This window comes from Lipotes vexillifer, unplaced genomic scaffold (assembly GCF_000442215.2).
Source record: "Lipotes vexillifer unplaced genomic scaffold, Lipotes_vexillifer_v1.1 scaffold602, whole genome shotgun sequence".
Lineage (NCBI taxonomy): Eukaryota > Metazoa > Chordata > Mammalia > Artiodactyla > Lipotidae > Lipotes > Lipotes vexillifer.
Genome location: NW_006790307.1, coordinates 1805671 through 1833398, shown reverse-complemented (window position 1 = coordinate 1833398; position 27728 = coordinate 1805671). Strand labels below are relative to the sequence as shown.

Here is a 27728-nt window from a genome sequence, read left to right as displayed (position 1 = left end):
GGAGCACAGGCTCCGGACGCTCAGGCTCAGCAGCCATGGCTCACGGGCCCAGCTGCTCCGCGGCATGTGGGATCTTCCCGGACTGGGTCCGTTTCCCGGACCGGGGCACGAACCCGTGTCCTCTGCATCGGCAGGCGGACTCTCAACCACTGCGCCACCAGGGAAGCCCGGTTAGATCCTCTTTTTGAAAAGTGGTTCAGTAATAACAGCCAAGCTGAATGTCATCTTAAAGTACAAACAAGTACTTGAGACTTTTAAAAAATGCTTGATTTTAAAAGATCAATAATTACAGTTAGCACTATACGTGTTCTGTCCGTTGGTGGGTTCTCTCTTATGGTTTGCAGGGGCATTCTGGTTCAGTGTTGGTGTTTTGGTTCTTTCTCCCCAGTTGGTGTTTTTATTTCTTATAAGTTCCTGTAGGTGTCACATAGCTGTGTTTTACAATGAGGTCAATTCAGATTCATTTGAAGCCCCCCAACCCAACCCCCACTGCCCAAAAAAACCTCAGTTTGTTGGAGGCCTGCTTATCCTCATTGCCTATTTATTGCTACCATAAGCATTCATCTTTTAGTGGCAGGGAATAATGGCAATTAATTTACTACTTTCCCCATAAGCTACTTAGGAGAATAAAGACCTTTTCTCTCAGCCATCCTACTTGCTGAGTTTGTACCTAAAAGGCTTTCATTTGAAAGTGAAGGAAGCCAGGGTCCAGACAGAAGGATGCTGAACTCCTGACAATGGGAGAAGCCACGAAGTTGCCAAGATGAGGTTCCTTCAAGGTCTAAACTTGACCTAAAAGTAGCACATTTGATGCATTTGTGCGATTAACAAAGGTGGACTTCTCATTGGTTTTACCATTCTGAGATTTGTCTCACAAATGGGTCAATAGTTTGGTAAGCACATCTAAACCAGAATTTCAGCACAACATATGCCTCCAAACAGCATCTGAGAGTTCCTGAAGGTTACACAGTGTCCCTTTAGTGGCACCTTATGTAACAATGCCGTGTGCAGGTTTTAGAATCAAATTGCCAGTGTTTAAACTCCAGCTCTGCCCCTTACTACCCATATGGTGTTGGGTAAATTGCTTAATCTCACTGAGTGAATCAGTTTTCTCATCTGTTGTAGGACTGATGGTACCTACACCTCATGGGGTTTCTATTTCATGTAATCCTCACACGTTTTATAAACAGTGCCAGAAACATGGTAAGCACATGTTTGTTTGAGGGCCCTGAGTGCACAGAACCAGCTGATGGTGCTATTGTCCCTACAGGCCCTAGGAGATGATGCAGCATTGGAGCAATTAAAGACAAATTTCAAATGTAAACAGTGTCCCTAACATATTGACAGAAACCTCATGCCAAAAATTGTGTCTTTCAGAAGATATGCAGATCAGTTCAGGTAGATCAAAATCAACTAATGTTTTTAAAAAATTAAAGTGTGGATTCACAGAGCAGAATGGGCCGTCTTGAGAGAACATGTCCTTCAAAATCGACGGTGACAGCGTAAAAATTGTCACGAACCTTCACACTACCAGAGGACTGAACCTCATTCAGAACTCCCAGAGCAAAATGCCTGAGGCTGGTGCTGAGTCTGGAAGCAGTGAGCACACGTTGCCACGAGGTCAGGGGGGAAGCAGGTCGCCGCAGCCTATTGTGCTGGATCAGAAACACGTCTTCATCAACATGTTCTTATGTGGTCTATTGGCAAAGTGATTGAAGCCATCCCTCAGATTTTAACCATCTCCAGGTGAATGAGGCTGGAAATCATGTGAAGATTTCCAGTCTGGTCCTGATGTGGAGAGATTCCAACTCATCACTGGAGGTGGGCAACCCCAGAGTTTGTTGAAAAGGAGCTGGTTTGTTAGGAATCAGTTAGTGACACAAAACTGGTCCAACAGGAGGCGGTCAATGTCAACAAAAGGCAGGGAGACGGTGCCAGATTATGAGACTAAAGAGATAAAACACTACAGACAATGTGTTTCCAATTTTTGATTGGATTCTAAGAGGAAAAAAAAGTTATAAGAAGCATTCTTGGAACCATTGGAGAACTTTGAAAATGGAGCATATTGTTCATTGAGTATTTATTATTTTCTTAATTTAATAATGGTGTGCTGTGGTTAGGAAGAAGTTATCTTTAGATGGTACATGCTTAAGTGTTTGTAAGCTCGCTATTTACCATTTCTACTAATGCAGCAAAACCTACAGGTAGAGCTCATGAGAGAAAGCAAATGTGGCAAAATATTAACAGCTGTGGGTATATAAATGAAGACTGAGTATTTAATATTTTTGCAATTTTTCTATAGATCTGAAAAATTTCAAAATAAAAAGCTGGAGAGCAAAGATTTTTTAAAGGTAAAGGTAAAAAAAAATCATGGCCTGATTCACTGGCTTCTGTAGTCTGTAAGGTGAGATGCAGGGTCAAGATGTTCACCTGAAAGGTGAAGCCATGGCGGGTGGGGAATGGAGGCCCCAAGGTGAGAAATTCACAGGCTGCCTCTTCCTGATGAAAACACTGAACTGTACTAGAAAAGGAGTTAAGAAGTTACTATGGGGGACTTCCCTGGTGGCGCAGTGGTTAAGAATCCACCTGCCAATGCAGGGGACATGGGTTTGAGCCCTGGTCTGGGAAGACCCCACATGCTGCGGAGCAACTAAGCCCGTGTGCCACAACTACTGAGCCTGTGCTCTAGAGCCCGCAAGCCACAACTACTGAAGCCCATGTGCCACAACTACTGAAGCCCACATGCCTAGAGCCCATGCTCTGCAACAAGAGAAGCCATTGCAATGAGAAGCCTGCGCACTGCAATGAAGAGTCACCCCCGCTTGCCGTGACTAGAGAAAGCCCGCGCGCAGCAACGAAGACCCAATGCAGCCAAAAAAAAAAGAAGTTACTGTGGGATTTCCCTGGTGGCGCCGTGGTTAAGAATCTGCCTGCCAATGCAGGGGACATGGGTTCAATCCCTGGTTCAGGAAGATCCCACGCACTGTGGAGCAACCAACCCGTGTGCCACAACTGCTGAGCCTGTGCACCACAACTACTGAAGCCCACGCGCCTAGAGCCCGTGCTCCGCAACAAGAGAAGCCACCACAATGAGAAGCCCATGCACCACAATGAAGAGCAGCCCCCACTCACCGCAACTAGAGAAAGCCCTCTCATAGCAATGAAAACCCAATGCAGCCAAAAAAAAAGTTACTGTGCAAAACCAAGGCACAATAGCTTATTAAACCTCCACATATATTAAGAAAGAAAAGTCATTTCGATGCAAATGTGAATGTTAACTACAGGATATTTTAAAACTTCTATTACAATCAGAAAAAAATTACAGAAATATTTTAAAATAACATGATTTATGTGATCATTGAGTTTTCTGGTCACAACATTAACTAAGCCATTAACTTACCAAAGGCAAAGTGATTAACATAGGATAAGAATAAGGGATCAGTAAAGCTTGGATGGTGGGCAGTTTTAATTGTGACTTTCGTGTCTTCCTCCAGATTGGGCTTTGGATCAGGGAAAAAAGGATGTAAATGGTTGGAACTGTTCCCTCTGCCTGCATTTGGTCACCACTCCCCTCTGGGCTTTGGGTAGAACAGAGCGGTAAGACCACTACGGGGGGGGGAATGGGAGGGGAGGCAGGGACAGACTGTGGCTGCTGAGAAGGAGAGGATGAAAAAGTGCCTGTGAACATGGACTCAGAGTTTGTGGCTTTCAAGGGTCCTTTCAATTTATCCCTTAGCAAAATCACAGCATATATTTGTTGTCAACCACCTTAAGAAGCTACATGATAATCACTCAACCTCTTTCAAAGGAGTGGTGAGTATGAGATTTATTTACATTTCTGCTTCTGTTTATTTTTAATACGGCCAAGAAGAATATGAGCATATTTAGATGATTCTAGATCATTTAAGCCACAAGCTGGTGTTAACTTCTGTAACAAAGTAACATGTTAAATTCATTGCAAAGTCACTACAAATATAAATATTGACTTCACAAGCAAAAACAAAACAAGAATCAGTGCTTTGGCAGTCACATCATTGCAACACCCAACCTTCAGAAATTATCAACGGATTCCTCAAGCTTACAAAAGAGTTGGCAATGATGCTTTCAGCAGACCCATCAACAACCGTCACTCACTGAGGGGCATTATAGGATGAGCTGCTTTAGTAGGAATTTCTATTGATTTTGGGCTTTTCCAGAGTTGCACTGAGAATCTGATTATTAGGATTACAGAAGGGGTAGCATATTTAAATGATGTCATAGTCATGGAATTTGAGGAAGAACTCAAAGATTTCAGGATTTTATCTACTTAAAATCCTGATATTTTACATAATTTCCGAAGTGTTTCACACACTTTCACTCCTCATCTTACCATTTAACCCTCAACAGAAACCCCACGAGATAGGTAAGGCAATTAGTATTATCTTCATTTTACAGTTGAGGGAATAGGCTCTGACAGCCTGGGGTCAAACTGGCTTTTTGTTTTACTCTAAGATTGTTTGTTTGTTCCACACTGCTCCTTCAATGTAAAGTGGAACTTCCTGTTACGATCTTAGATGCAATAAATGTTTATCTTTCTTAGGACAAAGAACTTGAGGCAGCTAACTCCTAAATCCATGAAGCATCTGACTCCTAAAACAAAGCCAGAGCTTCATCTCCCATGTCCCTCTCCCTGCCCAATAAAAGCAATCCTTAAGTCATTTCTCCATTAGTGGCATTAGACTCATCAATAAGAAGCTTTTGGAAAGTCCTTTGTTTTCCTTTTGTGTCTAGAAGATCTTTGAGACACTAACTCCTTACCATTCAAAGTCAATGTTGTCTGCAAAGTAGACCTATGTCCACATGGACAAAGAAATCATTTATTTTGGAAGTTGCTAAGTTTCCCAACTGTTTCTCTGGCTGTGTATGTCCAACTGACTGATCATAAGTCTTCCTAAACTGAAGATCATAGCTTTAATAGTGCCATCTTGTACCTATAACTGCAACTTTGGCTTAGTATGGCCAAGGGAGCAACACTGAATGTTCAGGCTCTGAGCTGTCTGCCAGAGCAGACCCGATCTTTTACATGGGCCACTGTGACTGAACATTTCAAGGTCAGAAAATCTTCCAGATCCAATTTTTCCACTTCAAACCATATAATTAGCTTGCATCTCAGATCAGCTCCTACCTTAAAATGTGGGTTGAGAAATGCCCATTTCTAAAGCAGCATGAGGAAATGCAGCTGTTAACCAGCCACCAGAGTTTACTCACCCACTAAAGCACATCTTATCTCGATCTTTGTTTATATATATTTAATTAACGATTTATGCCCTTCCAGTTTCACAAGGATACAAGGCAGCCTGGTCACAGAGCACATGCCTCACTGGCAAACTATTCTGAAGAGAGAGTGGGCCAGATGCCATGTCTGAAGGCCTACGGTCAATTTCATGCACATAAACATACGATGCAAGTCAGGCCTCTTGAAAGGCACCTTCTTTTCCAGGGGTTGTGACACAGGAACCTTTAGTGAAGAGTCCAAATAGTTATAAGGAGCCATTCCAGAGACCCTTTTTGACTATATTAGACACTTTCCTACAATGAGTCAATGTAGCCCTGGATCATTTCACATCTGCTGCAACAGAGGCAGCTCTGCACTCATCATTTGCCACACATGGTGGCCGGCCTTTATCCTCTCGGACAGTGTGCCTCTGTTTACCTCAACTGAGTTTCAGACATGTGTATACAGGGACCTTATTCAAGCTGTCACCTATTTCACCTGACCACACTCAATCAAATGGTTGGGATATACAGATGAGGCAGATTCTTAAGAAAGGTTGGGCAATGAGATTTGCCAGGGTTTCTCATTGTTCAACAAGCTAGCAATGCTGGGCCACAGAATTACTATTAGGGCAACACCTTGAGATGTGCCCAACCATTCCTCAGAATCAGGTGCCAGCGATAATGTGCTGTTCAAACCGCCCTCCGCACTTAACATATGTGTAAGTGGGCATGAAATGGTATGACAGAGGCCCAACCGGGGAAGCTGGGGGGAGCAGTTGTAACCACGGCATTTGCATTTGGGTGGAAGGGGAAGGAGAGACAGTGGAGGACGTGAACGACGATAGTCATGTACAGATGACTTCTATCTAATGGAGATAAACTTGAGTAGAATAGAGCCAGGCCTGGAGTTTATGCTCTTTTCATTAAAATGCGGGAAGATTTTTAAATACCTCTCACACAGGCATGAGAAGGATTCAGAAAAATCTTGTTGCAGGCATTTTACACAGTGTTTCCACATTTCTGTGGATCTTTAAAATCATATATCTCTTGAATAATCATTCTCAAATAATTCTTTTCCTCAGCTTACGTAGTCCTGTTGCTGGCCAGGGTTAAGCAGGTCAACAGCAGACTGTGTTTCTTACAAGCAGGTCTCTGGGCTACCTGCAGCAGAATAATCTGGGGTATTTGTTAAAACTGCAAACTCGTGGTCCCCTAGATGTGAGTTCAGGAGTTTGCATTTTTCCCAGTACCTCAGTTGACTATAATATACACCATTAAAAACAACAACAAAAACCTCTGTAGTGAAATACAATATTCACACAGAAAACTATACATTGCACAGCTTATTGTGAATTGTATAAACTGAACACACAGCTGCTCATCCAGCAACTAGAGGCACCCTTGTGCCTACTCCCCGGTGCTATCTATCCCCTACTGTGGATTCACTCATATTGTCGTGTGTAAATGTAACTCCTTCTCAGGAGCGTGTAGTATTCCATCCTGGGATGCAAACCAAATGGAGAACCACTGTCTTCCAGAATGTAGCAGACTAGCCCTGCATGGTTGTGCCACATGTTGTATCTACAGGCACTCTTCTCAATTTTTACCACAAGGCTAAACTTTGCCAGGAACTACGGAACTCACGTTGGAACTGAAGTCAGAGGGCTGGTCTGGAGGGCAGATGGGCCAGCTGTCTTTCTGCTTTTTTTTTTTTTTTTTCCAATAAGTTTATTTATTTATTTTTGGCTGTGTTGGGTCTTCGTTGCTGAACGCGGGCTTTCTCTAGTTGCGGCGAGTAGGGGCTACTCCTCGTTGCAGTGCACAGGCTTCTCATTGTGGTGGCTTCCCTTGTTGCAGAGCACAGGCCCTAGGCGCACGGCCTTCAGTAGTTGTGGCACATGGGCTCAGTAGTTGTGGCTCACGGGCTCTAGAACGCAAGCTCAGTAGTTGTGACGCATGGGCTTAGTTGCTCCGTGGCATGTGGGAGCTTCCCGGACCAGGGCTCGAATCCGTGTCCCCTGCATTGGCAGGTGGATTCTTAACCACTGCACCACCAGGGGAGTCCTGTCTTTCTACTTTAAATAGGCTCCTTCCTGGGTGATCTGATAACCATAGAGGCATTACAACTATCTTTTCCTGATACTGGTTTTTCAGTTCTGCCTCATGAGGGCTCAGAGTATAGTAGTAATTCTTTCCTGACCGCTGCATTTCCTGAAATCGCCAATGTGGAGGCAGCATTTGCATAGTGGTTATGTTTACCTGGAGCCACACCACCTCGGTCCAGGCTGTGATTCTGCTACTTCTTGTGTGATGCTGGGCCCCTGTTTAACTCCGGAGCCTCAGTTTCCTCATGTAAAATAAGGCTTATATCTGTGCCTCATGGGGTTGTTATGAGGAGTAAGTGAGCTAACATTTGAAAAGCACTTAAACAGAGTCTGGCACAAAGCAAGCAAACATGTTTGATAATTGGATTGGTATTTTTAAACTCATCAGCGTAACACAGACACTAAAGGATCATATGGCTCTAATGCCAAGGGAGAAGGGTACCAGGGGGTTTTGAGTGGCTTAGCCCAGACCAGACCCCACCCCACCCCCCCTTTAAAGCATTATCTACCAGAGTTTCGTTCACCTGTTACCCTTATTTCTGCCACACAACATTTGCTTTCTTATATCTAAAAAAGTGTTCATCAATATGCCACTTATTATTAACCGCTGGTAGCCAGAACTAATGGGAATAAAGTCAATCATTAATGCAGAGGGCTGGATTATTTTTAAATAGGGAATTATCCCAAACTCATTTTTGTCCCAGATGATGAATTAACAAATTCTTTTATATTACTACCAGAAATACCAAAGAATCCAATCTCTGATGCACTCTGGCTTGTTTCCTCATTCTTGTATTCTGAAGTTGACATTTCGTTTATTTGAGATGTTTCATGTATTGCCTGAGTTGCTGTAGCTCCCAGGACACGAGGTCAGCCAGGGGCTCTCTTTCTGTCTCTGTCCCCATCTGGATCCACTGTGACCCAAATCCACTCCACAGGCTAGGGGCTTCTTTTCCCATCACTTTACCTTTTCTCCTCTGGACATCCACTCCCTAAGTATCTTTTCAAAATCATCATCGCTCTGGCTGCTTACGAAAATCATACGTACTTTTAAAAAATTTGAGCATTTAAAAATATATACTGTAGGATGTGAAATCCATCCACAGACCACTCCATTCACCAAAATAGATTCCAGATGGATTCAGGTGCTAGATGTAAAAACTAAAACTATAAAAATATTCAAAAAAGTATAGGATACATTTATGACCTTGGGGGTAAAGAAGGCCTTTTAAAATGAGACATAAAACATAAAAGCATAAAGAAAAAGATTGATGAATATGACCTCATAGAAATTTAAAACTTCTGTAAGGCAAAAGCTGTTGAAAACAACATTCAAAGACAAGCCACAGAATGGGTGAAAATATTTGCCACGTTTATAACAAAGACTGCCCAGAATATCTAAGAAGGCCTACACGCAAGTAGAAAAATAGGCAAAAGGCATGAGGAAATAAAAAAGGCCAGTGAACTTTGAATGTAAATTTCACAGGACAGGAATTTGTGTTGGTTCACTGTCTCCAGCATCTAGAGCAGTACCTTGATGTTTAATTAACGTGAAGTAAGATGTGAAAACATGCTCATTCTAAGTTTCAATCATAAAAATGCAATTTTAAATGGAGACATTTTACACAATGGATTGGAAAAGAATTTCAGTGTTCGTTAGGATGTGGGGAAATGTCCACACTCGTGTGGTGCTGGGGAGCGTAAATATACATCCTATTGAAGGGCAATTTGTTGAGTACCTACCAAGTACAAGAATGCACGTGCCTTTTGACTTAGCAATGCCTACCTCAGGAAATTACTGAGGGTATCAATCACAGCATTGTTTGAGGGTATCAATCATAGCATTGTTTGAGAAAACTGAAAGTTGTAAATGACCTAAATACTCATCAACATGGAAATGACTGAATAAGCTATGGTAAAATCAAACCATGACTAATATGGGGCAGTTTAAAACAATGAGGTATGCCTACAGGTACCAACCTCCAACACACACATTAAGTGAAAAAGAGAAGCTGCATAACAATACTAGCTAAGCAATACCCATAAAACTGTAGACATGTGCATATGTTCTCTATGTAAATGCATAGAAAAAAGTTTGGATATGAATTTTTTTCCTTCACATATATTCTGGAATCTTCCCGTGTCAAAAGAAAAATCTAACTTGTTCTTTTATAAAGGTTGTGGAATGTTTCATTGACCGGGTATAGCATAACCTAATCAATTCCCTGTTGATGAATGTATGGTTATTCTTGGACAGCTTTATTGAGATATAATTCACATACTACACAATTTACAATTCACCCACTTTAAGTGTACAATTCAATAGTTTTGGTATATTACATTATTAATTTTTAAAAACTGTGATAAAATATAACATAAAATGTGTCATTTTAACCATTTTAAGTGTACAGTTCAATGGCATTAATTAGATGACTATATCATTTTCATTTTTACTATTATAAATAAATGCTGTAAATCTACATCCTCATACATACTTGTGCCAATGTGCTTCTCTATAGGACAGAAAGCTCTCATCTGCTGAGGGCCAGAGATAAAGAGTGATAAAGAGAAATATGGGTGGGTTTTTTCCTAAGATTACTACATTACTGTTAAATGTGATTTTTTTTTTTTTTTTTTTCCGGTACGCGGGCCTCCCACCGCCGCGGCCTCTCCCGCCGCGGAGCACAGGCTCTGGACGCGCAGGCCCGCCGGCCACGGCTCACGGGCCCAGCCGCCCCGCGGCACGCGGGATCCTCCCGGACCGGGGCACGAACCCGTCCTCTGCATCGGCAGGCGGACTCCCAACCACTGCGCCACCAGGGAAGCCCTAAATGTGATTTTAAACCTCTCAAAGAGATAGGGGATTTTCCAAAGCAAATGCAAAAGTGGAAAAGCAAAAACTCCTCATTTTCCTATGTTCATTTAAGTTGTCAAGTACATAAAAACCAGTTAAAGCAAAGGATGATCTGTCACCCAGTATCTGAGCATGCATATGCTAGATCCCAATGGAATCCGTTACCTGGTATCTGACAACTTATCCTGAGTCTTTTTTGTCAAACATACCACAAGCAATTGGACCCTACGTAGAGAGACACAGCCTTAATATTAGATCTGATTTCCTAATCTGAACTTCTCAGTCTAACTAGAGGGTGACCGCTGGCAGTTCACTTAATCCAATGGACTAATGTCCCTGCTTTGTAAAATGGAGGGTCTAGCCCGGATGCTAGAACTTGTGTGGGCCAGGTCACAAGGTGTGCTGGCGGAACGAGGTCAGCCTAAAACCGCAGATATGCTGGAGGCAAGCTCTATAGTCTGGGAGCTCTGGTCTGAATGTGCCAGCGACTTGTTTTGCGGCCCCGGGCAAGTTACTAAACCGCTGACACGTCAGTCTCTAAAGCTGTCAATTGGTATTTACCTTACAGGGTGTTGTGGTGGTTCAATGAGACAAAGCACGCATACTGCCTCGCTTGTGCCTGACACCAAAGATGCCCTCAATAAAGGGTAGCTTCAAGTGTTTTAAACACCAAAGCATGTGTCAGTGCCATTCATCCAAGTTGCCAAATATCCCAACTTATGTAACAGCAAGAGTAGCTTATACTTCTGCAGCATTTATTACGTGCCAGTCATATCCTGAGTGCTTAACATCTATGAACTTATTTAACCCTCTGGTCATCCTATGAGATGGATACTATTATTTCCATGTTACAAAAGAAGAAATAGGCACACAGGGTAAGAAACTCATTTAAGATTACAATTACTGAATAGCATAACCAGTCTTTGAACCCAGGCGATCTGTACTCTGCAGAGTCTGTGTTCTTAGGCACTATTAAATGCAAATATCTGTGTATTTATAGGTGTGGACATAAATGTGGTATTTCCCCCTATTCTGATAGCTCTCCAGTTTCAATACCTGGTATCAACATCCCTTCCTTACCAAGCTGTAAAAAATTAAGAGTACTTCGATAAAACACTCAAATTTCACCCTACCACCTAATTTTAAAGCCTATTTTTTAAATGACTGCCAAATGAGAACTTGTTTTAAAGGCAGCTATAAAAAGAATGAATATAAGCGAGGACATTATTAAACTTCTCATTGGTCACTCTAAGATTACACTGTGACTCCTATGAGCCTAAGGTGTTTTGAAACTCAAATGCTTGGAGAGTTACCTTCTCATTACTGAACAGTATTCTGTTTCATTAGCTTACTCTATTTCCCTAGAGTTTCCACCTGAAAATTGAACAGTTTCTCACTAGATCACATGTGCTTTTAACATCAGCTCATAATATGCCTCTCAGAGGAAACAGGCTTTGGACTGCTCATGGAGCAAACCTCAGTGTTTAGCAGCTGGGATTCTGTTAATTTACCCCATGTAAAAGGTTACTTTTGTTTTCCTCCCTTAATTCACTTCTATCTCCATCTCTAGCATACAGGGGAAAGCTTTCCCCCTCTAGCAAGTAGGACCCCAGTGGTGAGGAATGACACAGTTACTTGTCTGACCCAACCATCTGGTTCCCGGGATGCACAGGAGGAGTTCAGTCAGGTCAGGGCAGCTCAAGCACCCCTATACTACAGCAGCAACTTCTCCTCGCAGACATTAAGGATGCTGAGTACACTCTGTCCTACCCATCCGGTGGCAGGGGTCCTGCAGCCTTAGCATCTAAGGTATCTTACTCTGCTCATTGGAAAATCCAAAGTTCTTGATGGCCAGATTCTGCTCTCTACCACCTCATCCATCAATGGAGGCTGTATAAGTCTAAATCGCAGTTGTCAGGACAGAGGTCCTGGGCCCAGACAAATCAGCAGAGGTGGTGAGAGTGTTTCTGAGCATTTTGAGATATTTACATAGACTGTGTCTGCCCGGATTATAGCAAGGATGTAGGCATGGGAAGGCTCAAGAGTGAGATCTTTTGTCTAATCCAACACATAGGTGATCAGCCAAGATACTCTTATTTATACAAGCTCCAAGCATTTGGCTTGATAGAGTATATTCAATGTTTTCTAACAGATACAATCTTGTTTTGATCAGTTTCAGAGGGCTCTGAACCTTTGTAAAGCACCACATATATATGTCCCACTAAAAAATAACATGCCAAAGGGCAGAAATTAATACCCCTCAGCACCCGCCAGAAAGTCTGGTATATTGCCTTGTTTATGGCACTTCCTCAGTCTATTCTTGCAAAGATTCCATAGTCAGGGCAGTAGTTTTCATATTACCTGCCCCTGGGTCACGGAACTTTTATTCCAATAGATTCTTGTGTGAAGATCCAATGTAAGAAGTTAAAGCTGAGCTGCTCTGGTTTAAGGAAGGGGAACCCAAGCTGTTGACTGTCTCCTTACTCACTGAGTCATCTTGACAGAAGCCTCCAGGTTCTAGAGACCATTTGAAAACTGGAAGAACTGGTGCTTTGAAACCTGGGTTTGAGTTCCCAGCTCTGCCCCTTACCAGCTAAGTTGCCTTGGGCAAGTCACCTTTTCCCCAAGCCTCAGTTTCCCATCTGTAAAACAGGGATAACACTACTTAATTCCCAGATTGATAGCAGGATTTAAAATAAGGCATGAAAGTACCTAGTACATAACAAGCATTCAATAAAGTGTACAACTTTATTACTAACGGTCAAATACCCCCTTTTATTACTCTTTAAACATATTTTCCCAAGGACAGAGAACAGAATGTCCCATGGAATCATAGCCCCCTGGGGGCTACAAAGAGTGCAGTTTTAGTGAAGAGTTTACGTGAGTCAAAATATTTCCCTATGTATCACTGTCCTTTGAACAATCTGCTTACAAAAAACCAAAACCAAACCAAAACCAAACTTATAATGACAAAATCCTTCTAAAACTTTGTATTTTCCAGTGAGCACAAACTAAGATACCCTAGATGCTAAGACACATTAGAAATCACCGTCAGCTCTTTATCCTTGACCGTGTACAGGGGCAGCATTCAGTGCCCCAGCTGCTGCTGGAAGCAAAATCTCACCCTGCCCCTTAGCTCCAGTCTGTTTTCCCATTCACTTTACCGGGAATTCCTACCCCCTCACCTATCTGCCTGGGAACAGTCAAAGCTTTGTCCAATTATCAGCTTCCCTGATAAGCCTTTCTCGACTTTCCCAAGCACCCTGGAGGCCAGGCCTTTGAACGGTCATGGCCCTGTTACAGTACTTTTCCCATTAAGGTGATTGGGTGTAAGGCCCAGCCCTAGTTCCTAAAGAGAAAGGTCCAGGTTCTTTGTATCCACCTGCCCAGGTTCTGGTAGACAACAGGAGGGCAATAAATCGTTGTTGAACGTACATGTAAATGAATTACTGAAAGACACATTTGGATTACTAACCCAAATTTATCAGTTACCAAGACATAATTTTGGATCATCAATTTCTTCATCTATGAAGTCTCTTTGCTCTCAGCTCTAAAACGTGAGTGTAAATACCTTAGAGTTTTCATATAGCTTAAGTGAGGAAAATTTGTAAGGGGCCTAGCACGATGCCTGGCACATGACAGGTACTCAGTAAAGAGCAGCTGCATTTCTTTCATTTTCCCATCCTTGCTGCTCCTATTCAATAGCTTACCTAGAAAATGAGCCCAAGATTATGTCCCCTCTCAGTGCTGCTATATATCACCTGAAAAGTTCAAGTGGCTGTACAGTTGACCCTTAAACAGTGAGAGGGGTCAGGAGTGCCAAGCCTCTGAGCAGTCAAAGTCTGTGTATAACTTAGCTGGTCCTTGGTATCTGTAGTTCCTCAGTGGAGGATTCAACCAACCGCGGATCATGTAGTTTGGTTGTATTTACTATTGAAAAAAGGTCTGCGTGTAAGTGGACCAGCGCAGTTCAAGCTCATGTTGAACGTTCAAGGGTCAACTGTACTTCATAGTAACATATTCCTATTATACTGTTTTAAAATAGAAGGTCATCTGTTTCTATTTTGTGCACTGTTGGCGGGAATGTAAATTGGTACAGCTACTATAAAAAAATTAAAACCGTAACTACCATGTGATCCAGCAATCCCACTTCTGGGTATTTATCTGAAGGAAAAATGAAATCAGTGTGTCCAAGAGGTATCTGCATCCCCACGTTCAATGCAGTATTATTCACAATAGCCAAAACACAGAAACAACCTAAATGTCTGCAGATGGATGAATGGTTAAAGAAAATGTGATATGTACATACAATGGAATATTATTCAGCCGTGAAAAAGAAGGAAATCCTGCCATTTGCGACAGCGTGGAGGAAGTGAGGGCATTATGCTAGGTGAACTGAGACAGAGCTATGATCTCACTTATATGTGGAATCTAAAAAAGCTGAACTCATAGAAACAGAGTAGATTGGTGGTTGCCAGGCGCTGGGGAGCAGGGGAAATAGGGAGATGTTGATCAAGGGGTGCAAACTGCCAGCTCTAAGTTCTGAGGATTTAATATACAGTACAGTGACTATAGTTAACAATACAGTATTATATAAAGTTGCTGAATGATTAGACTTAAATGTTTGCACCACCACCACAACAAAATAGTAATTGTGTGAGGAGAAGAATGTGTTAACTAATCTTTTTATGGTAAACCTTTTACAATACATGTGTTATCAAATCATCACGTCACACACTAAACTTACACAATGTCGTATGCCAATATTACATCTCAATACCGTTGGGAAAAAATTTTAAGTGTCTGTTCCTAGGCACTCTGACATTTTTCTTTGAATTCTAGATTTAATTAATATTTATCACTTTCTGTATAAGTCTGGCATAACCAGAATTTGTCTCCAAAATGGCTGATTAAAAAATCATTTCTTTTTGTGTGATCTGGGCTCTGTGAGGGCAAAAAGACACTATGATGTGCGATGCGTCACTGAAATGTTTCTGGTAAGCTGTATGATAAAGATAAGTGATCTTTAAGGTTTAAGTGACTAATCCGATCCAATTATGCTATTTAAATCAGAACTCTTCACACTGACAGCTCTTAGGAACTGTTATTATTTTTTCAGATTTCTTATTACGTTTTGTTGGTGCTCTCGTTTATTCACCCTGGCATGTTTGTATTTTCTCACTGATTTCTTATTCCAGACATGGCTATTTCACCTTATTTCTTAAAGGGAATCTTTATTGTAATGCAAAATGAATTGTAAAATGATCAGGAATTTTCCAATCAAGAAAACAAATCTGTCACTATCCTATCAGGCAGGAGTCCCTAGGATGACGTGACTCCCTTTGGATGAAGAAAGAAGTCTTTCACAAGGTGGGCAAGGTCTACCACGATCTGCCCATCTTGCCTCCTCTCGTCCCTTCATGCTCTCCAGCCACACTCAACTTCTTTTGCTACACAAGGTCCACGTGCTCCTTAACCACCAGGCCTTTGAACACGCCACTTATGGCCTTGCCTTCCCCCTTTCACCTGGCTGACTTCTGTCCTTCCGGTCCCCTGACATTTACTCCCCTAGGGTGAATCTCACCTGCATTTACTAGGATGTCTCTTCCTTCCCACTCACCCCTCAGATCATCAGCTCCATCAGGACAGGGACCATGTTTGACTTCTTTACCTCTATATTTTTATATATAGTTTGTGGCCAGCACACGCCACAAACTGTACTAGGCATTCGATACATGTTTGCTGAATAAATTGAATGAATCTGTCTAGAGATAAATAGATTTAACTAAGGCTACTTTGGGATCTGTCAGTTAACTTTATGGCTCTCAGTCTTCACTTGTAACTGCATCCAACATGGTTGACCACGACCTCAGTGAGGAAAGAGTTAACACAGCTGGTCTGTTTTGTCCACTTCTTGCTTATCTCTGGAACACCTGCACTCGTTGTAATGACTCTTAACCAAACTCTGAGCACTAAACTTCTTCAGTGTTCACTGATTATTGATGCAAGACAGAGAGTCAGCGTGTACCAGGCCGAAAGCATTGTCTAAAGTAAGCGTGAAGATTCATGATGGGCACCAGGGACCTAGTGTGGGTCTGCACCCTGTGGGTCACGATAGTCATGTGACCAGCTCCTGTGAAGGACTCTGGGCCTCCAAGACTCGAGTGGGCTTCCCTGAGTGCACAGCTGGAGAGAAGCATGCATCCGTGGGGTCCTCACCGAGGGAGAACAGGCAAGCCCATGCTGACTCCTCTAGTCTTTGCCTACATGTATCATTATTCTGCTGTGCCTGCACTGTGTCCTTTGCTTCATAAATCTTGGCTGTGAGTGTGACTTTGTTGAGTCACGAGTCCTTCCAGCAATTCACTAGTGGGTGGTCATGGGACCCCGGGCAGCCTCCTTTTTGAACTGCTGCCCTTCCTTCATGTCTGTGATATCATTCTTCACCTTTCTCCTACCTCCTTGCTGAATTTTTTTTTCCATCTCCTTTGTTGGCTTCTATCTCTACCAGACTCAAAATATAACAGTATCCTCTGGCTCTATTCTGGCCCTCTTTTATCTCTACTTTCTTGTTAGATTATTTTATAATCCCATGGGTTTCAATGCCATCTACATGTTGATGATTCTCGAGCTTATTTCTACAGCCAAAACTTTCCTCCAAACTCCACCTACACACCTGCCTACTGGACATTCCAACTGGATGTCTATTAAGGATTTCAAATTTTAAAAAAATTGTCTAAATCAGAGGTCTCGATTTCAACCCAAACTTGTCCTCTTCTAGTATTTCCTATCTTGGTAAATAATACCTCAGGTGCTCTGCTCTCCAAGCTGAAAACCTAAAGGTCATCCTGGATCTTCTATTTTTCCCTATCTCTGCCCACCCGCTTCCAATCCATTAAGGAAGTACTGTTGGTTTTATTTCCAAAGTAGATCTCTAATCCCTCCACTTCTCTCCATTTCTAATACAGCATCTTCATCCAAATCACCATCATCAACAGTTGCCTGGATTATTAAAACCGGATTAGTCTCCCTGCTTCTATAGTTGCCCCTTTCTAATTAATTCTCTATTCAGCAGCCAATGTTATAATTTTTCCAAACCTACATCAGATGACATCATTCTGATTAAAACCCTTCAATGGTTTTCCATTATTCTTAGAACAGAATTCAAACTCTCCCTGTGTGAATTAGCATACCAGGCACTCTGTGAACTGTCCCCTGCACGCCTCTCCAGCTTTACCCAGTACCACTCTCTGCATGCTTACTGTGCTCCAGCACCACCGGCCTCATTTCTGTTCTTGGAATACAGCACAGTCCTTTCCACCTCAAAGCCTCTGGACTCTCTGCCCACCCCTACACTGCGAGCTAGAGTGCCGCTGAGACTGAAGACACATTTTGTGCATTTAAAAGTATATGTCATTAAAACTCACAAGATACCCAGGCCCAGCTACATGTTTATTAAGGCTAGAATGTGGTATTTCCCAATTTGTCTTTCTGTTTTTTCATAAATAGGAAGGAATTTACCGGTAACAAATGATAATCCCACTAGGCTTATCTCTAGGTTATCTCTAGTAGAGAGAGATTATTCATCTCAGTCTCTAAGAGTAACAGAAAAAAAATAAAATGTGTTCCTTAATTGAGCAACCTGCATCTCAAATTTAACCCCACGTGCATTTGGTATTATTACTAAGGTATAAGTAAATCTAATTTTAAAATAATGGAAAAACTCCTGTGGAATTGCCCCATGTTAAAATGATCTGTTCTCCCCATGTGTCCACACTTTGACAAGAGTGAACAGCCCCCTTTAAGAGAATTTTAATGGATGGGCTTGACTGAGTTACTAACAACGGGCAAGGGAATGGATACTTAACAGGGACTAAAAATTAAAGTTAAGATACTTTCAACCTTCAGTCTGTCTACCTGTTTATTTCCAAAACCTGAACATCTTAAACCTGTAAAGCATTCCTGAGTATGGAGGGGAAAAAAGACCCTTAAAATCGAAGGATTCCAAGTATCTGCTTAACTTTTCTGGTGGGGAAGGAGGGGGGAGGCTTCATCACATGGTCCTTTTCGCTTTTTCACATTCTCTAGATAGACACTTGAACTATTTTTGCCCTGTTCAAATAAAACCAGGGATATTTACTTAACCTCTTCTTAATGGAGGGGGTCTGTGTGTGTGTGTGTCTCCTATATTTACTCTCTCTTCTCTTAATACATGTTTGGTTAATGTTTGGGGGCTGAGGGAGCCAGAAGCCCTCTAGGTGTGTCAGTGAATGACTCAGTTATGCCCTTGGCTGCCTGAAGGACACTAACCTCCCTGTTGCCCTCCTGCACGCCAGCATGAGCTGCGTCACAATGAGGTCCTCCTATACTCTACCTCTCCAAGGTATCATCCTACTGCACATAACATTGTTTTCTTGCAGTATAACCTGTTTCTGCTAAAACTGTTTCATCTTCCTGAGAAACTGAAGTATTGACTACATACAACATATGTATAACTACATAACGTTGCTTATATAAAGTTACATATAGTATGTGTAACTACATAAATGTACATAAAAGTATATATATAAAAATATACATCCTATATACTGATACATAATAGCATACTATATACTATACTGTATAAAAGTGTATAAAAGCATATTTACATTAATGTTTCCTTTGCTATGCATGGAAAAACTCTTCAGCTGTGACCCTCACTGTGCCTGTCACATATAATCAGCACATAACTGGGCCTAAGATACGAAGATGAATGAAGCCTGGTCCCTGCCCTCCAGGTACAACATAGACAGAGCTCCTGGAAGATGCTCTGGAAGAGGGGCACAAGAAGATTCTAACTCTGCCCAGGAGACTAGAAAAAGACTTCCAGGAGGAGGTGACATTTTGAACCAAGCCTCAATCAATTGAATAAATGATCAAGTGGTCTCTAACATCCATTCCTGCTCTAAAAATGTGACGTTGTGCTCAATTTCACATTACTGTATTCATGCATTTTGTCAGAAAGGAAGCTGAGTTATGTATTTGGATAACTGTCAGTTCAGGTGACTTTGGCTGTGCTCCTTAAGTGTGGTTCTAGTTTCCCCAGAGAGATTCCTATCAGAGAAAATTTTAAAACTGAGTAAACAACTAACTGAAAGTTCTTTGTTTATACAAACAGAGGATTTGCTTTCTTCTTCTAGACTCTGTGACAGTGCTTGCATATTTGAAGGGTTTACCCTGTCATTAATGCCTTTATACCCCACCATGAAGGCTGCTATCTTCAGCTCTGAGAAAGTTCGGGATATGTCTGTGAAGCTAGTTTGAAGGCAACTTGTTTGAAGCTGGCGGCATTTTTGTGATGCCAAGGAGAGTAAACCTCCAGGTGAGCTTTTGACGAAGCTGTGTACACGAAGGGTCACAGACCAGAAAATGTACACTTTTTAAACATCTGACATGTAGCAGTCCTTGTAAAACAGGGTTGAGAAAACATTTTTAATGTGCAACTTATGTCTGTTTTATTTACTTTATGTCTGTTTATTTGCACAAAAACTCAAATTAGGATTTCCTAACCTCTCAGCAAACTACTTCCCTATATTACATTGAATGGCTACGGAGCTAGGAAGAATACCAGTTCTTTTCAACCACTAGATAGGAAGTTCCGATTTAATCTTCCTCCCCTAACCCAAATGCATGTTGGCATTTGATATAATCTTCAAAACTTTACCTTTTTTTGGGTAATAAACTCTAAGGGAAAAGAATCTACAAAAGAGATCTATATATAACTGAATCACTCTGCTGTACACCTGAAACTAACAACATTGTAAATCGATTATATTTCAATAAAAACCTTTTTTTTTTTACTTTAAGATTCTTCTTATCTTACGTTCTGACTTTGCACTCTTCGAGAAAGGGGCATTCTAAATTCACAAACCAAAGGAAGGAAACAGGGCAAATGGCAGTTATCTCTCAACTCTAGATACTATTCGTCACTGCTGTGTTACCTCTAGGCACTCGTGTTTTGATTAAGAATGGAAACCAAACACCTTCTGTATGCTGGCTACATAAATTTGAAGTGGGTCTTATCAGCTCTCTGCATCTGTGGTTTTAGACCAACAGTCCCTAACCCTATCAGTTGATGCCTCTTTTTTCATGTCCAAGATTTTGCAGCTCCTCCTTCACCATGCTGGCATGAAATCCACAGAAAATAATATTTGCATACGTAATTTCAGAAAGATTGATAAAATGTTCAAACTTTACATAAAGGGGAAATAAAAAGAAAGCAACTTATAATAAGAAAAAGCTGTTTATATCAATTCTTGAGATTCACGGTGAAGGCATTTATTACAAATGCAGACTGATTAAGCTGTGTGGTCACTGATGCCAGGATTTTAAGAACGTGAAATATCTCAGAATCAAGTTCAGAGAAAAATATAATTGAATTTTCCCTCAATTTACCTACAGGTACTATTCCTGGAAAGTTTGGTACATATTAAAATTGTGGGGAAAAAGTATTTTGTGTTTGTACATAAATCGGAACTGGTTTTAGCTGGTAAGCTGATCTTGCACCTATGGAAGACATTAGAAAATGTGGAGGACGATTTTTCACTAGGCACGACTATTCTGTGTGCTGCTAACAAGATCAGGAGGATGCATCAGCGAGGTCCCCCCCTCCAAAGACTTAAAAGTTATGGCCTAAACCTCCCCTCAATTTCCAAAATTCCCCCTAGGGGGCAGTACTACTCTTAATGAGAACCACTGTTCTCAACTCAGGAGACAGCATTTTGGTGGGTGGGTGTCCTGAAAGTGTGCAAACCAGAATCTCAGTCTTCTCCTTTTGCCTCATAACCAAACAGTTTTAGTATATAGAAAAAAAATTAAGTCTACACCAAAATATGTAATTCACACTGCTTTGGATGAAACTGTAAATACTGAAAAGGGGTCTAGGATTCCATAGCCTATCACTCCGCACATAAAATCCATTTTACACAGGCCTTTTCTTGGATGTTGGAGGATGCTCCTCAACTTCTGTAGAATCACAGCAGTCGGGGCAAGGGGAAGAGCAGGATGTATGGGGGAGAGGAAAAGGGACAAGAACAGAGAAAAAGGTAACGGGAGAAACTTTTCTCTACAGCAAAGAGCTTTAACGGTCCACTATTTGGCACAAGACAGACTTTGGTTCCAATCACCCCTCTGTCATTTACTACCTGTGGATGATTCATTCAATCTCAATTCTTCACATGTAAATTGGGGGATAATAATGGTATTTCATGCCGTTGTTAGAGTGATTGAGGGGTATATGTAAAGTGCCAGGCAAGGAGTAAAATTCACTTAATGTTGGCTGCAATTATTATTTTTTTAAGTTTCAAATGCCACTAAAGTATTGGTGGTTGAAGCAGAGTAACAGCTGTGTTACTTCTTGGATATTCTGTCTCTTCCTCTTAAAATCTCATACCACAAATATAGTGGAAATCTAAATCATTTTCTTGTAAGAAAAAAAGGCAGTGTCTTTAAGAAACTTAATGGTTATAAAACAAGGCTGATGTTCCTAAGGTGTTTCAGAAAAGAACTTTACATTTCAAGTTAAAGAAGGGGAAAGGCTTGCTACCCCAATGTAACTTTAAATCACAAGTATGCATATTACAGCTGAGATTCCCAGATTTTAGTGGCTGTCTTGATATTTAGTCCTCAATATGTCAATATTTACACCACAGAAAGCATTCTATACAGGATCTCAAGCAAACTGGCTTGCCGATCACACTTGAGAAATGAATAGGGTGACAGAAAATCGAATGCTGTGGCAAAATCTTGTATCAAGTGTCCTTTTCAGAAGGTAAATCGCCAGCCAGAATCTACCCAGGCAAGGGGAGTAGGCAATGAGAGGTCTGTGTACATGAGCACAGGCATGCCTCTTTGGGGCACGAGTCTTAAGCCAATTCTAGCGAGATTTTTGAGTATCTGCAATGTTATGATGACTCCTGGCAGAGGAATTCAATAAATATCTGTTGAATGCATATGTGAAGGTGAGAATCCTTGGGGAAAAATGCAGGAGAATTAAATTCTCCTTTATACTTTAAACACAACAACGAAAACTTTATGCTACAGTAATCTTTCATCATCATCATCACTATAACAGTTAGCATAACATCTACCCTCGTAGCAAATCTTAAAGTAAACAATATTGTTAACTATAAGCACCCTGCTGTGCAGTAGATGTCTAGGACATATTCATCCTGTATGACCAAAACTTTGTACCCTTTGACAAATACTACAGTAACCTGTCAAACCAGTAATTCCTTATTTATTACTGGTATAAGAGAAGAGGTAAGGGCTTCCCTGGTGGCGTAGTGGTTGAGAGTCCGCCTGCCGTTGCAGGGGACACGGGTTCGTGCCCTGGTCCGGGAAGATCACACATGCCGCGGAGCGGCTGGGCCCGTGAGCCATGGCCGCTGAGCCTGCGCATCCGGGGCCTGTACTCCACAACGGGAGAGGCCACAACAGGGAGAGGCCCGTGTACCGCAAGAAAAAAAAAAAAAAAAAAAAAAAAAAAAGGAAGAGGTAAGCATACATTTCTTGAGATCATCAATCAATACTCCTTTTGGAAATCAATTTGGTTACATGTATCAAATACATAGAACTGCTTTAAGACCTGGTAATTTCCTTTTCAGAAATATATCCCCAATAGCAGGTAATGTATCCTTAACAGCAACTCTTATGTAGTACTTATTATGTGTCAGAAATTATTCTAACCACCCAGTGTCACACTGCTACAAAGTAGAGGATCTAGAATTTGAACTTGGGCCTTGTAGTTCCAAAGCCTGTGTGTGCTCTGACAACTTTTGCTGTCTTAGCTACAAAGGTGTCCACTATGGCACTTTTTTTTTTTTAATAACAGGAAAATTTAGAAACAAACTAAATGTCAGTGGGGTGTAAGTTAAATAAATAGTATATCCATTGATAGGACAAAAAGCAGGCATTAAAACTCAGGTTTTAGAAATAACATGTTTGCAGGGGCAAGCAAGATATTTGGCTCAGTGGGAGGGGAGAAAGGCACAAAACAGGGCATACAGTCTTTCAGGTCTACTAAGTGTTTCCGTTGGACGGTGAGATTTTATTTTTCTCCTTGTATCTTCCCAGTTTTCTAAATGAACTTGAGTTCCTTTTGTACTCAGAAAAAGAAAATTGCTAATAACAAATTTCTGTCTAGATCAGCACAGCCCAATCAAAATACAATGCAAGTCATATATGTAATTTAAAATGTTTTAGAAACCACAACCATATTAACAAAAGTAAAAAGAAACAGGTGAAGTTTTTTTTAAATGTTTCTTATTTAGCCTTTATATCTAAAATATTACCACTTCAACATGGAATCAATATAAAAATATTAATGGACTATTTTACTTTTTTGTATGAAATCTTCAAAGTCACTTTTAGCACACCTTAATTTGGTCTAGTCACATTTCAGCTGCTCAGTAAACAAGTGGCTACTGGCTACTGTGTTGGATCCTTGTAGAAGCTTTACTTTCAGATCCAGTGTGCCCAAAACATGACTCTGAAACCCTCCAGTAACTACCTCAGTCTTCATGTGACCAGCCACAGCTGTGTCAAACCGCTTCCTTAATGAGAAAGAGATGTGCTTCAGAGAAGGTGGATCTGAGTTTGAAGCCTCCCTCTAACACTTATCAGCTGTGTGATCTTCAGCACGTTAATTAACTTCTCCGTGCCTCATTGGATCCTTTCTGTAAATGAGTATAAGGCCTATTTGAGTTGTTGAGATTGAAATAGTGTATTACAACACCAAATACATGGAAAGCACTTTAGAACAGATTTTATTATCTAACCCTTGCTCTTTGCAACATTCCTTATTCAGATCAAGGTTAGACTTAGCAGGAGGAAAGACAAGATTCTTAGAAAAGAGATGTAGGAAATCTCATTTAAAGTGGTCCTAGAACTAATTTAGGGGGATGTGGAGAGAATAGCTGGGGAATCTATAATAAATACATTTGTATTTTAAAGGGGGCTACCTGATAGCAGGGCACAAATGGCACAACTTTTTGCTTGCTTCACATAGCTATCCCTCAGCAAATAGTCAAGCCACTAAACAGATAAAAATCACTGAATACGTGCCAGGAACATGCTAGACAAAGGGGCTTAGGAGTAATTAAAAAAAAAAAAAGGATAGGAGAGGTGTTCCCTTAACTGAATGAAGGAATGAATCAATGAACATTGTACATTTTCTGATTTTTCTCAACTCAGCTGTCTGTTCTTTTTGTTTTATAGTTGCCTCTGTTGTTTTACCTAAGATTTTCTTTACTCTGATATTAGGTAGTGGGATTTCCTCTAGAAGGCTCAACTGAAATATGGTCTGTCTACTATGGCTGAATCTAGGTGAAGTGTATATATGTACTCAGCTTTTGGGTAGGTTTCAAACATTTCAAAATTAAAAACTGGAAAAAAAACAATTATAATAGAAGGCCATTAATCATGACATGTATCAATGTTTTCTTTAGCATCACTGTTTATAACAGAGGCCACCAGAAGCTATATAGATGCAGCAAAGAGGTGAATGACTAAGAAATTCACATAATCGAGGATAAAAGACTATATAGCAATAAACTCACACCTGCAGACCTTTCAATTCATGGAAATACGTAATGAAATAATGTGAACTGGGGGGAAAAAAGCAGAAGAGAATCCATGATTACAGTAATGAAAATACACGTGATATGCATCTACAAAAACTAAAAATGTATTTGGCGAGGTAGGAAGATTACTTTCCCTTCTAGGTACGTTGCCCACATTCACAATAACAAAGAAAAATAAATAACACATATGGTAAATCTTGTTTGCTAAGCAAGCTTATCTTACATCAGAGGGCAGGATGGCCAGGGGGAACTGCATCTAGTGAAAAGAGTACCAACAAATATGCTTGGCAACCGACTCCCAGTTACTAGCGTGCAGTTAACCTACTACTCAGAACCTAATAGCAGATTTGGGATTTTTCTTAACTGGAGTAATTATTCAGAACATACTCAATACAAATATTTGACCTAAACTAGCGTCAGATTTTATTTTTTACATGGTACTTCCTCAGTCCTTTAACCACAATAGTGCGCACAAGGTAAAAACAATTAAGCCTGCTGCCTTTCATTATTACCGTGGTCTGATAGCATGCAGGGTAGATCAAAATAGCTGGTTGACATTGAGAGTCCCATCACAAGCACTTTGTGCTTGAAAAAAATAAAAACCAAATCATTTAGTACTTAAAATTAACAACAATGGCATCACCTTGTGGGTTAAATGACTGAACAATAACTCAAGTTAGTTGTGTTCTGTATTTCCTTTATTAATATAATTAGTATTCTTAGATCTTTTAAAATTGCTCTTCTCTAGCCCTAGGGGAAAATGATTTCAAAAGGCTGAATACATGTGCTGATTCAAGATATGCTTTCTCATACATCCAACCTCTATAAGTTTGGATGATACAGCAAAATATAGAGTAATTCTGGCTCCAACTCCTTAGCAACATTGTTTAAAAACAAAAATTCCATTACACACATAAGCCAAGAATTTTTATGTTGCATTGCACATAAACAAATTTATGTAATACTTTAAAAATATAAAAACCATGGCCTTAATTGTTTGGAAAATGATAACTTAAGAATATGGTCATTAAGAGACTCACAAATTGGTTGAAAAACTCAGAGCTAAAATTCACACGGGGTTGAAATACACCTTATAAAGAGCTGACATCCAAATTACATACACTTGACAAAACTTATAATTTAAGCATTAAGTTATTTGCTAATCTCTTTGGGGAGGTACCAATATAATAAAAGATTGAGAAATAATAATATCTGGTAAAATTATTTGCCTTGTCCCAAAATGGCTAAGCCTTAAAGTAGAATGATCTGCATGCCAATCCTGGTTATAAAACTCACGCAAGATCTGAGTGTTCTAGGGCAAAATACTTAATTTCACTATGATTCAATTTTCCTAGCTACTAAAATTAGAATTACTTAATATATAGTTGTATATTTATACTTAATATATGGTTTCTAAATTAAAACAAAGTAATTAATAATGAACGCGAAAATACTAAGAGCAATACCAATCACTGCTATGGTACACTTATTATCCAGCAATTGTCTCATTCAAATGGATAACTTTTAAAATAGCCTTTTAATCAGTACCAAAGCCGCTTTTTTGCATAACTTTAAGCCATAGGGCTAATTATACGTGACATAGAAATCTCACCAACAGAACTGCCCTGTTTTAGTTTAAAAGAGACTTGAAGACACGATCCTAACAGTCCGAGTCATATTTAAAGAAGCCATCAAAAAGGGAAACAAACCTGAGATGGGTAAACAGACTTCCTTGGCAGAAGTTCATGTAGAAAACTAAAACCTAAAGTACTCATCCCAGGAAATCACTGTCTGCAAGATCCCAAAACAGAACGCCATTAACGCAAAGCACTCGACACCGAACGACAGCGGAGCCGTTTAGTAAAATTCAGGGCTTAACTACTCCCCTGACAAAAAGCAACACAACACACAAAAGCAGAAACAACCAACACGCAAGGCAGGGATGGAACCGCTCGAGACCCTCTGAGTCGCTTCATGGAGAGGGGACAGGAGGCTAAGGCATATTTAATGAATGAAACTGAGGACTAGGGGTTTGGGAAAGTACACGAAACGGACCCTACCTTCCACAGATTCCCCGATACTGTGTAAGTGAGTGATAGAACTGTAGTTTTGGGAAATACTCTTCAGGAACGCTTCCATCTCTGGCTGGTGGTGGTAGCTGAAGTCCAGCGCAGCTACCACAGGCAGCAACAGCCCTAGCCAGAGGCGGGCGCAGTCCATGTTCTAGAGATGAATAAAAACAATAATAAAGCTGAGCAGGTGAGGAAGGGGGTAGTGGGGAGTGTGCACGTTACTCGCTTCGGCTCCGCTGTCTAGTCTCAGATCTCCCGGCACTAACACTCCCAGCTTCCGAAGGAGGTAAAAGTTGGAAGCAACAGCTTCGGGAGTTAGCGCACCCGGAGCACGGGCAGCCCCTGGTGCCCTCCATCCCGTCTCCCACCCTCTCCTCCTCCCCACGTCTCGGCCGCTCTCCGCCGCCCGACAGCTGCAGCAGCTGCGCCCGACCCCCTGCGTCCCGCTCCTCACCCCGAGCCCAGGCGCGCACCGCCACCCGGCGGCTGCCACCAGGAGGGGCCTGGTATTAATAGCCCGGCCAGGGTCCCACCCACGACGCCTGACTGACGTCTCTCCAGCCCACTCAGGCGCCGCGAGGAGCACTCCGGGGCGGGGCCGAGCCGGGCGGTCCGGGCTCCTCTGCCTCCTTCGAGGTCCCTGGGCGCGGCGGCCTGTGCCGGGGCGCGGCTGAGAGCTTCCCGAAACCTAGTTGCCTCGCGCGGCCTCAGTTTTTGCCGGCGCCCCAGGTTGGCAGTGCGCTCACCCCGGCCACGGCTCCGTCCGCTGAAGGGGTCCGGGGCGCTCCACTAAAGGGGCACGAGGTGTCTCCAGCTGCAG

The 27728-nt window shown here is 41.4% G+C and overlaps 1 protein-coding gene across 1 annotated transcript in view; it reads right to left on the bottom strand.

Moving 5' to 3' along the window:
- The window catches only part of CPM (carboxypeptidase M), an 87412-nt gene extending 60351 nt beyond the window's left edge, over positions 1 to 27061 (bottom strand). Inside the window, exon 1 of the mRNA XM_007463555.1 lies at positions 26897 to 27061. Within this exon, the coding sequence (XP_007463617.1) occupies positions 26897 to 27056 (160 nt within the window). The 5' untranslated portion in view covers positions 27057 to 27061. The remainder of the gene's footprint in view (positions 1 to 26896) is intronic.
- Between the last annotated feature and the right edge of the window lie 667 nt (positions 27062 to 27728).